General features: G+C 47.2%; 1 protein-coding gene across 4 annotated transcripts in view; it reads left to right on the top strand.

Moving 5' to 3' along the window:
- Positions 1 to 12,453, top strand: part of SMARCA1 (SNF2 related chromatin remodeling ATPase 1) — a 2,556,005-nt gene that overhangs the window by 1,410,046 nt on the left and 1,133,506 nt on the right. For all 4 annotated transcript variants that reach the window (XM_078688758.1, XM_078688761.1, XM_078688757.1 and 1 more), the window contains one exon: positions 7,245 to 7,471. In XM_078688758.1, coding sequence (XP_078544884.1) covers positions 7,245 to 7,471 — 227 coding nt within the window. The remainder of the gene's footprint in view (positions 1 to 7,244; positions 7,472 to 12,453) is intronic.

Here is a 12,453-nt window from a genome sequence, read left to right as displayed (position 1 = left end):
TCCAACTTTGGCGAATGGAGGTTGTGCCCTTCCTTGGGGATTAGGCGACCTGATGACGACGCAGTTATGCCACACAGGTTTGTGTTGGTGAGAGTCCTTTAAATAAACAAATGTTATTTTCTTGTGACAGTGGTTGTAGGGATGATTGACTAATAGCAGATCAATTTAAGGTTCTCCTATTTGGTGTTAAAGAATGAGTCAGGGGAAGACTAGAAGAACCTTATGTAGAATGAAAAATGTCCTAGCTATAATAACGGAAAGCTTCAATTCTATTAAGGACTCACACTGCCATTGGTAATGAGGGAGGGAGAAGAATTCTATGTCAGGACCGGAGGCGAGGATTATGCTATTATTTCTTCACTTTATTGACTAGAAGCCATTTGTAGTCAAACAAAACAAACTACTATTCCCATGAACCATAGGGAATAACAACAAAACAATAGATAGTCTCAGTCTAGAGTGTCCATGCTCTGCACCAATCACAGGCTCTCAATGTGCTGGTAGTCCCCTGTCTCTTCCCATTCCTCCTCTTTCGTCGCTCGGTCAGCCACCGGACACCTCAAGAATCTTGCTTGTTGGAATCGCCTGCAAGGAGTAAATGCAACATTAGCAACAGTAATAGCTAAGGGTTACTTCTGTGGAAGAAAGCGTTTTAAACAAGCAACCAAACTGTCAAACCAAGCAGGTAAAGAAACCAAAGTTTACTTACTCCAATACGAGGGAGAGAAAGCAGCAAGGAACTTGTACCCTGGGTGGGATAATCCTCGCCTCTGAGTCCTTAATAGAATTGAAACTTTCCGTTACGATAGCTAGGAAATTTGTCATTCTATGCCAGGACCGGAAGCGAGGATTATGCTTGTTTAAAGCTTACTCACCACCAAGTGAGCCATATCGATAACCGGCTTGAAATAAAACCGCTTAAAGGTAGAGTCTGAAGACCAATCTGCTGTGTTCAGAATGTCTTCCAGACAAGCTCCCAGGGTAAATGCTTTGGAGGCCATCGCCATTCTCGTAGAATGTGCTCCAAACGCACGCAAGTCGATCCCGGCTTCGTGCATCATCCACCTTATCCAGCGAGCAATTGTGGGGAAAGACACGAGCCTATGAGGCTTCTTAAAAGAAATGAGCAACTGGCGTTTCCCCGAAGGGCTGAACGTCTCCGACATCTCCCCGTATGCCTTGAGGCAAGCAACCACGCACAGCTTAGGGGAGTCCGGAAATGCGGGATATGAGATAGACTTTGTCCCACACTTAGCACGCCTACGGATAGTAAAAGTAACCCCCGTTGGGGTAAAGATTCTACCCGAGACATCCAGGGCTCCAACATCCGAGACCCGTCTGAAAGAGACCAGACAAAGCAACATAGCCAATTTCGCGTAAAGCTCCTTCGTAGAAAAAGGAACCTATTCGGCTGCCAGGAAAGCAGCTAATTCAGCACCCTATTCACATCCCATAGTTGGGAGTAACGAGGCTAAGGGGGCAACGACATACAAATGCCACGGAGTAAACGACAGACCAAGGGATGTTCCCCGACCGGTGAGCCATCAACCATGGCATGCCTAGCAGATATAGCGGAGCGAAAGGTATTGACGGTCCGATAGGCCAAACCCCCTTCCGCTAGAAAGGCCAAAAAATTCAAGATGGAGGTCTCATCCGCTGCCACGGGATTGACACTCCGTCGCACACACCAACAACACCACCGACCCCAGGAGGATCGGTATCTCTTGACGGTACTGTCAGCCAAGGCTCTAGCCATGAACGGTGTAGCCGGCTCCGAAAGGCCCGCGACCGCGCATTGTCCCCTGTAATCCGCCATGCCATGAGGGTCAGAGACCCCTGTCCGATGAGAGGATGAGGATTCCCTGTCGGATCAGGGAGAAGATTCTAAAACAGGGGGAGTGGGATTGGAAAATCCCAAGAAAGTTCAAGTAGAACCGGAAACCAGATTTGCGATCTCCAAATCAGCGAGAGGAGCACCACATCCGCTTTCTGGCACCTCACCTGGGCTGTCACTCGCGTGATCATGGCAAAAAGGGAAAAGGCGTACCCCACTTCCTCCCCCCAATTCTAAAGGAACGCTTCCGACCTTTCTACCAGGGGATCTGGTGGGAGGCAAAAAGGTCCACCGAAAAGGGCCCCCAGAGGCTCTCGAGGTCCGCAAACACTCCCGGGTTCAGCTTCCAGAGGCTACCGTCATGGAAATGCCGTGACTGAAAGTCCGCCACCCGGTTGTCTTTGCCCGGAAGGTACTCCGCTGTGACCGCGACCCTGTGATCCAGGCAGTACTGCCAAAAATTCACTGCCAGATCGGAGAGAGCCTTTGAGCGCATGCCCCCTAGATGGTTGATGTATTGGACAGCCGACACATTGTCCATCGTGAGGAGGACGCGGGACTGGATCGAGTCCTTGGTCCAGCACTGGATCGCGAACGAGCCTGCCAAACGCTCCAAACAATTGATGTGTAATTTCTGTCCCGACAGAGACCACACACCTTCCAGAGCAAAATCGCCGCACCGCGCGCCACAGCTGGACCTGCTTGTGTCGGACTCTATAACCATATCTAGTGTGGACCCGAAAATGGCTTGTCAAGCCACGACTGGAGCTCTTCTCTGGCATCCACTGAGAGAGCCAGCTTGTGGGAATAAGAAAAGCCTTTGCAAGGTGTGCCGCCTTGAGACGCTGAAGGGCTCTTTAGTGAAGCAGGCCTGGAAAAATCGCCTGAATGGAGGCAGACAGAAGACCGATAATGCAAGCAAGCTGTCTGAGAGATATCTGAGACTGGGATAAAGTCCTCTTAATTTTGTGACAAATTTTCGTCATCTTGCGCGAGGGAAGGCTGAGGGTGTCTTCCACATAGTCTATCGTAAAGCTGAGAAAAAGAACCTTCTGAGACGGGACCAGGGTAGACTTGGCCTCGTTGATGACAAAACCGAGGCTCTGAAGGAGGTCGACAGTCGACTGTAAGTGAAGCGAGAGTGTCCGAGGGTCCTGAGCCATCAAAAGAATATCGTCTAGGTAGACGATGAGGCTCATGGCCGATGTCCGCAGACGTTCGATCACCCGCCGAAGGACCTTGGTGAAGCACTAAGGAGCGGAGGACAGGCCGAAGGGCAGAGTGGTAAACTCGTAAGTCCTGCCCCTCCATGAGAACTGCAGAAACCGACGATGAGGCGGGAAAACCGGGATCTTTAGGTAGGCGTCCTTGAGGTCGAGACGCGCCATCCAATCGTTGGGACAAAGAACATCGCGCAACAGATGGATGCCCTCCATCTTAAAGTGGCAATAGACCAACCACTCGTTGAACTCGCACAGATTTATAACTGGGCATTTTCCCCGTCTGGCTAGTCCACTAAAAAGGGGTTGCAAATAAACCCCTGGGGGTGAAGCGAGGTCAGGGCAATAGCCCCCTTGTCAAGGAGAGGCTGCACATCTTGATCGACTAGCACAGCGTCTGCGACGGAAAAAAAGAGCGGACGGGGAGCCACGGGTTGCGAAGGAGTTCAGAGAAACTCTATGCGGAAACCCCGCGCCGTCTGCAGAACCCAGGCGTCCCGGGTGATGAAATTCCAGGTTGGGAAAAAATGCGCCAGACGGCCCCCTACTTTTAGAAGGGAAGATGGGAGAACACTCACTGGACAAACTGGTGATACCACCGCCTCCTCTGTTCTTGCCTCTCTGACAACGGATGGGGGAAAAGTTGCCGAAGCGGGCCTGGCCTTGGTACTGCCCGTTACCGGAGACTTGTCCCCTGTGTTGATTGGGATGGCCGAACGAGCGGCCCCTTCCTTGTCCAGCCCCTCGGAAAACCCGAGGGCGAAACACTTTTCTGATAGGTGTCTGCGCCCGGTCCAGGGAGGTAAAGGTGTTAACAAATCGACCCAATTCTTTTATAAAGGGTTCGCCAAAGAGGCCCCCCGCGCCACAGCGCCCACCTCAGAGTCGGCCAGATCCCCCAACTTCGGGTCAACTTTAATCAGAAGGTACCAGCGCCGCTCCATGGAGATAGCACAGTTTGCATTGCCCAGAAACACAGCCACACCTTGAGGCCACGAGGACAGACGTTCAGGAGAAATGAGGGAACCCGAACCCTTGGCTTCCTCCGTCATGTCTAGTGTCTTAGTAGCTGGGCCCGGGACATCAAGGAGCTTGTCCTGGCACGCACGCCAGGACCTGTCGATGCCCTTTTTAGGATCTTTGATAAACTTCTGAAGGAAGGTGGCCATTCTCGGATCAATGTCGGGCGTGGCGGCCACCTTCCCCTCCAGGTAGGGGCGAGGACAATCTGCCCCAAGGCAGTTTTGAGTTGCGGGTTCAAGCGGGCGGCGAATACGACTGGCCACATACTGGGCGACCTTGTCCTAGGGGGCCCAGTCGGAGGAACGCAAATGAAGAACATCATCAGGATCCAACATATCCGCACAGAGGTTTTGCCCGACCGACGAAGGGTCTGGGCGAGAAGGGCGCCAAGGCCGCGAGGGACTGGCTGTATCATCGTCATCGCCCTTATCATCATCCCCAACAGGAACCTGGGGCGTTGAGGGGGAGTTGTGAGGTGCAGGTTGAGGGGCAGTACTTGCAAGAAACGCCTGCTTGAGGCGGTCAAAGGCATCTGTGTTTGGGCCAGCGGGTTTGGCGCGCTTTACAGGCAGTTGAGGGTCCACAAGAGGAACAGAAGACGGAAGGGCGGTAGAAAGTCCTTGAGAAGCCCTAGCCAGGCGTTCGCAGGCTTGATCTATTCTACAAACCAACCTCTGCTCAAGGGGTGTCATGGCCTGCTCCACCACTTTGAGGATGGATGCATCTACAGCGTCATAGAAATCATCGTCCCATTGAAGGGCTGCTAGGGGGTATTGCTCCCCCTGGTCATCCTCATAAACCTCAGGCGTTCAGGGGGCATAACTGACAACAGCTACACAGGAATAATTCCCCAGATACACGGACAGACCCAAAGGGTGTCCCCGCAGGCAAAGACCAGACCAGGTTCGCTCGGATCCAGACGCGATGGTTGGAATGTGCGTAATCCGGAGCACACACGCCACGTCAAGCGCGCGACCCAAGCGCCCTCTAACGAGGCAGCGCTGTCACTGCGGGTCGTCAGCACCACAGATCGCTGCCGCTAGGGAGCTCAGGGCAGGCGCTCCCACGGCCGAACGCGAGCCGCCGAGTAGCGGCGGACTCGCAACAAAAGAAACGCTGACGAGGGAACTAAAGTAAATCAAAGTGGAAAACACACGGCGAGCGCGCGATTCCTGACACGCGCGCCCCCTGAACATTGCCGTGAGGAAAACGGCAATTAAAACCTCTACGGAGCTACTCGCCTAAGGGCAACAACAAACCCAATTACAATAACAGCGCGATAATAACACGCTCCGCGCTGCAAACAGGGTTATACCACAGTAACATAGGTTAATAATATCACAAACACAAGTAGAGAAAAAGTTGGACTTATCTTGGCTGCAAGCAGCCAAGAAAGAGGAGGAATGGGCAGAGACAGGGGCTACCCGCACATTGGTAGCCTATGATTGGTGCAGAGCATGGACACTCTAGACTGAGACTATCTAGTGTTTTGTTGTTATTCCCTATGGTTCATGGAAATAGTCGTTTGTTTTGATTGACTACAAATGGCTGCTATTCAATAAAGTGAAGAAAGAATAGCATAATCCTCGCCTCCGGTCCTGACATAGAATTCTTCTCCCTCCCTCATTACCAATGGCAGTGTGAATTATTGTGGCTGTTAGGTTGTTCGAGCTCTCAGTCTATATCCCCCAAGCAACTTCCTTGAGAATCCTTTAACTGCATGCCTTTGTTACCCTGAGAGCCAAGTGAGCATAGGGTGTTGCTGGCCCAGTTACATAGCCATAGTAGGTAGGACCTCAGGACACCAGAGACAAATGACCTCAACCATCACGGGTGTGGTCCTGTAGCGTCTGCTTACATTGTGGTGATGTTTGACCTGAAAAAAGCTGTGCATAAATGATTGCCCTCAAATTACAGCAGGCTGATGCAGTTTTCTAAGAAAAAGTTCACCAGGAGGCATCCGAGGCTGTGTGAGATATCGATAAACTCTTACAGAACACATTAACTTCAAGTAATTGTTTCTACAGTGTGTTCCACACATTACTAAACTGAGGGGTGCATTAACTTTTTACACAGGGCTACTGAATATTGCCTGAAATTTCCTTTTTAATGAATGACAAAGTTACATTTGTCTGTGTTACCTGTCACATGAGGTTAATTTTGTCCATTACTCTGACTGACTGAGGACACGATGAAGGGAAATTTGTCTGTAACATGTAAACCAATAGAGTCCTAGACAGTGTTTCTTCCTTTCACATAAAAGTTTATCCTTTGTGAAGAGACTGATTGGGTTGAATCTCAGTAGGTTAGAAGAGGTAGGTGAAAGGATAGAAATTATAGATTTAAATACTTGTCAGTTTGAAGATAGTTCAGTGAAGCATATTCTCATAGGTTTATGTTTCTCAAAGGAGAGGACTTTATGTAAGCCTTGCAGATAGAGGGCTATTGGGAAAAGTGCTAAGCTAAGGTGTAACACATCCTGAAAACCCAGGATTTGGTTAGAATCTCAAATATTTGTCCCGTCTCAAAGTGTCTATAGCAGAATATATTTCAATGACATGCATATTACTTCATGTTTCTTCAGAATATTGTTTTATTTCTGTCTTGGGGACTTCATTATTGCTATGTAAGCGAAATAGGATGTGCTCATTGTAACTAGACGTATGAATATCAGAGTTTCTGCAAGAAACCACATAATATCTGGTTTACATTGACATGTTTGAGTGGATTCATTTCATCCTTCTCTTGTCAAAGAAGCTACATCCAGATACTATTGTGGCAGCAAATGCCGTAGTACGTCAATTCTAAAAGTTCTCAAGAATGAGTCATGTAAATCGAGAGTTACTAATAGCAGCATGGAAACTGCATAAAACTGTTTTTAAGGTGATGCGGAGGGTGCAAAATCAATAACAGAATTTGTTCGTTTAACTGCCCATCAAAGGTTTGTTACAGCCAACCTTTACAGACATCCAATACCTTTTGTCCCTCTTGTTTGCGTACCTCCTGTACTTGAAATTCAGTACACATGACTAGTTGGTCAACTATTGGTACCGTATGTAAAAATATGTTATGTAGATTTCAGCAGATGATGCAGACTGAAGGCATATACGTTTTAAAACATAGTCTGTCCTATCTTTAATATTTTGCTTGCTGCTACACATCTACAGGTACACAAGGATTCTGATGAAAGACATTGATATCCTAAATTCATCTGGGAAGATGGATAAGATGCGCCTTTTGAACATTTTAATGCAGTTGAGAAAATGTTGCAACCATCCCTATCTTTTTGATGGAGCTGAGCCTGGACCACCATACACTACTGATACCCATCTTGTCTACAATAGTGGAAAAATGGTTGTGTTGGATAAATTGTTGTCAAGACTGAAAGAACAGGGTATGTATTGTATCAGCTTAAATTTTTAGAAATAGAATCACTAATATAATATAACTTTCTCATCAGCTCCAATTACTGCTAGTATAGATGTTGATACTACTAACTATATCACTCTGACCATTAATGATACATTCTTCCAGCTTTATAATCTTTACTAAATTTAAAGTGCATATTTAATTCAAAATCTTATGCTATCAGAAATGCAAATCAAACGCTAATGTTTCTGTAAATTACTAGTTAGTTGCTTTATTTCTTTAGTTTCTACTTAAAATTGATAAATGTTGTTGCATACCTGAGGTCCAGAGGCAGTATTTTTAATAGTTTTAATGCTGCTCTGTGCTAGAACGACCACCAGCTCTGGCGATCTTTCTCTTGGGGATAATGAACTTAGACACTGCTCCTGAACACAGTGTTCTAGCAGGTTTACCAAAGAGGACAAAGACAGATCAATATGTAGGTATTTTTTTTACTGTTTTTCAGAGGAATTATATTTTATTTATTGTTCTTATATAGCACACTAGCACCCAAAGGCATTTAGGCACTTTACAACAAAACATAGAACCCAATACAAATATCCTTTTAAGAACATGAAACAGAGAAAGACCGGGAACACAATAGTTTTATATGGAATAGGGCCACAAGACATGAGGGCTGTGAGAGGTGGAAGGAAAACCAGATTACAGGAGTGCTTGGCAGAGTGGAATGTGTCCACAAAACTGCAGAAGAGGAATGTTTCTATGAGATTTCGAAAGGTCAAGATTGTAGCTTGAGTTCCAAAATTACTAGGCAGAGATTTCCATGCTGCTATGAGTGCCCCAGCAAATTATATTTTTGATTGAATGATGTTTTGAATTTCGGGACTTCAATTTTAAAGGTGTTCCGACTGTGGAGATTTCTTACTCCTCCCAGGCTAGGGAGGAGAGCAGAGAGGTATGAAGGACTGCTCCCATTTATTGCCCTGTGTTTGACCTGTCAGTCTTAAGGGGTGATCTTCCCCCAAACGTTATGGCTCCTTTCCTCCTGTCTACTGAAATGCATTGTTGTGTGCCTTAGGACTCTACCACTGGTTAGCCGTGGTAAAGTGTACAAAGTGCCTATGTTCTTTCTTCTAAATATGATTAAATGGGCGTACACCCAGTTGGCACATTTCATTTACTTATAGGTCCCTGGATGAGTTGTACTACAAGTACCCAGGGTCTGTAAAGTAAATGGTACTAGTTGGCCTGCAGCACTTATTGTGATGCCCAGCACCTATTGTGCTACCCACCTAAATAGACCTTCAAAACATGTCTCAGGCCCGCTCCGGCAGCTTGCAAGCAGTTTTAAACTTCCAATTCAATCTGGCAAAATACACTTTTTTTCCAGACCTACAATTCCTTGTTTATTATATATGGCAATCCTAAGGTAGGCCCTCATCAGCCGATAGGGCAGTGTATTTAAAAAGATGGACTTGTACTTTTAAGATTTACCCGTTCCGGTAGTAAAAAAAACTCCCAAATTAGTTTTTCACTACTGCGAGGCATAGGATAACAATGGGTTACCATATTCAATCAATCAATCAATCAGGGAATTTGTATAGCATGCTACTCACCCGTTAGGGTCTCAAGGCGCTGGGGTGTGGTTGCTACTGCTCGAACAGCCAGGTCTTGAGTTGCTTCCTGAAAGCGAGATGGTCCTGTGTCAGCCGGAGGTGGGTGGGGAGGGAGTTCCATGTCTTGGCTGCCAGGTAGGAGAAGGATCTTCCTCCGGCGGTCGCTTTGCGGACACGTGGGACGGTGGCCAGGGCGAGGCTGGCGGAGCGGAGCTGGCGGGTTGGTGTGTAGAAAGCGAGGCGGTTGTTGAGGTACCTGGAGCCCGCGTCGTGGAGAGCTCTGTGTGCGTGGGTGAGGAATCAGAATGTGATTCTCTTGCTGACGGGGAGCCAGTGCAGATTCTTCAGATGGGCGGAGATGTGGCTGTGGCGGGGGACTTCCAGGATGAGTCTTGCCGAGGCGTTCTGTATGCGCTGTAGTCTATTCTGGAGCTTGACTGTGATTCCGTCGTAGAGGGTGTTTACGTAGTCTAGGCGACTGGTGACGAGGGCCTGGGTGACCATCTTCCTGGTTGCGGTGGGGATCCATCGGAAGATTTTACGGAGCATGCGCAGGGTGTTGAAGCAGGACGATGAGACGGCGTTGATTTGCTTGGTCATCGTGAGGGAGGAGTACAGGATGAAGCCCAGGTTGCGTGCGTGGTCTGTGGGTTTGGGGGCGGTGCCCAGGGCAGGTGGCCACCAGGAGTCGTTCCAGGCCGAGGGGGGCGGTCCCAGGGTGAGGATTTCCGTCTTGTCTGAATTCAGTTTCAGTCGTTTCAAAAAACAAGGGAACCCAAAAAGTAACAAGGACCATGGGCCATAGATTATTAAGGAAAACAGTGGTCCTTGAAAAAAAGAAGTACTAGCAATTCAGATGGCATATAGACTCCAATCAGTACTATACCCGAGAGTTTTTTCAGTACCCAGCCGGGCCTGAATTTTTATTCAAATATAGGAGTAAATACAGAGACCAAACAAGAGGTCTAATTCAAAAGTTGATAGGGTACAAGCCTGCACCTATCCACAGCACACACGAACAAGGTTCGGCGGTAGGAAATTAGGAGGAGAAAAAGAAAAGGTAAAGAATTTCAGGCAAAGAGAACGTGGGAGCCAATTGTCCCTTGCATCATTAGTACAATTCAAAGCAAGTGAAGACAAACAATAACTGCAACAAAAATAACATAATAGACAGGTTACAGAATTGTTAAAAAGTGTCGACGGCGTTTCGATCCCCTGGCTCCTATTGAACTGGGATCATCATCAGGACTTTCTAATTTTTTGCCTGTAAGAACTTTTGTCATAAGCCTGTTTGCAGTGAGAAAAGTGGGAAAAAAAGAGAAAGATTCTTTTTATATATCAAGCACTTATGTCAGGAACTTATTTCATGCAGACAGTTGTGTTTCTTCCGACTCATGCCAGAGTTTTCAACCGTCAAGGCACACCATTCACAACGACACCCCGTTTCAAGTGTGCTTCTGCTTCATGCAATCTCGGCGAGTGTCCACAGGTTTGGATATCGCATCAGTCAAAGGATTTACCCAAATTTTTACATAATAATAAAGGTGAAGTTGTCACGAGATCGCGTCAGTGAGACTGAAGTGATGGTGTGAGTTACAATTCCAGAGTTGCTGCCGCGTGTGCATGCAGAGACAGGGCTAGGCTGGCGTGTGCCACGTGAGGTGTCTAAGGTACTTATTGTCATGCCATTCTGTGCGAGTGCGGGACAAACCTTTTGGAGCCTTGATCACTATGTTTCAGCGAGTAGATATCATAGGAGTATGCGGTGCCTAGAGAATGGAAACCGCGGGTCAGTTCCAATTTGTGCCATTACACGCGTACCGGGCAGTGAGTTTAAATGTCATCAGAATTTTAGTGTGCTTCCATCCCGCAGTTGTAAGGATTAGTTCAGGTTGAACACCGTTCCAAGATGGCCGCCACAGAAAAACGTGCCCTCACTCTTTTTCACTTATACACTCCAAACCGGCCACCACCTCACTTCCGGACCACTGCGAAGTCGGCTCACTGCCATTGAGCACGCCAAGGGACTCCTGCTCGATCCGGAGCAAGGCAGCATTGTCTGTACCCGATAGGTAAGAGCGCAATCAGGCTCCTCATGCCTCGCTCCATGTATGCTATTTAATTAAGTATTCATTAATTAGACCTTCGATTTTCGCAGAGCGGGCCTAAGTGCAACCCACCTTCGTGAGACCTGAACTAATCCTTACAACTGCGGGATGGAAGCACACTAAAATTCTGATGACATTATGGTTACCAAGTTAGTAATCGAGGTAATTATAGGCACTTTAAACTCACTGCCCGGTACGCGTGTAATGGCACAAATTGGAACTGACCCGCGGTTTCCATTCTCTAGGCACCGCATACTCCTATGATATCTACTCGCTGAAACATAGTGATCAAGGCTCCAAAAGGTTTGTCCCGCACTCGCACAGAATGGCATGACAATAAGTACCTTAGACACCTCACGTGGCACACGCCAGCCTAGCCCTGTCTCTGCATGCACACGCGGCAGCAACTCTGGAATTGTAACTCACACCATCACTTCAGTCTCACTGACGCGATCTCGTGACAACTTCACCTTTATTATTATGTAAAAATTTGGGTAAATCCTTTGACTGATGCGATATCCAAACCTGTGGACACTCGCCGAGATTGCATGAAGCAGAAGCACACTTGAAACGGGGTGTCGTTGTGAATGGTGTGCCTTGTCGGTTGAAAACTCTGGCATGAGTCGGAAGAAACACAACTGTCTGCATGAAATAAGTTCCTGACATAAGTGCTTGATATATAAAAAGAATCTTTCTCTTTTTTTCCCACTTTTCTCACTGCAAACAGGCTTATGACAAAAGTTCTTACAGGCAAAAAATTAGAAAGTCCTGATGATGATCCCAGTTCAATAGGAGCCAGGGGATCGAAACGCCGTCGACACTTTTTAACAATTCTGTAACCTGTCTATTATGTTATTTTTGTTGCAGTTATTGTTTGTCTTCACTTGCTTTGAATTGTACTAATGATGCAAGGGACAATTGGCTCCCACGTTCTCTTTGCCTGAAATTCTTTACCTTTTCTTTTTCTCCTCCTAATTTCCTACCGCCGAACCTTGTTCGTGTGTGCTGTGGATAGGTGCAGGCTTGTACCCTATCAACTTTTGAATTAGACCTCTTGTTTGGTCTCTGTATTTACTCCTATATTTGAATAAAAATTCAGGCCCGGCTGGGTACTGAAAAAACTCTCGGGTATAGTACTGATTGGAGTCTATATGCCATCTGAATTGCTAGTACTTCTTTTTTTCAAGGACCACTGTTTTCCTTAATAATGAATTCAGTTTCAGGCGGCTGAGCTTCATCCATTCCGCGACGTCCTTCATTCCTTCCTGGAGGCTGGCTCTGGC

Source organism: Lissotriton helveticus, chromosome 4_1, assembly GCF_964261635.1.
Source record: "Lissotriton helveticus chromosome 4_1, aLisHel1.1, whole genome shotgun sequence".
NCBI classification, from domain to species: domain Eukaryota; kingdom Metazoa; phylum Chordata; class Amphibia; order Caudata; family Salamandridae; genus Lissotriton; species Lissotriton helveticus.
Note: the sequence above shows the minus strand (reverse complement) of the source record. Positions and strands in the feature narration are given on the sequence as shown.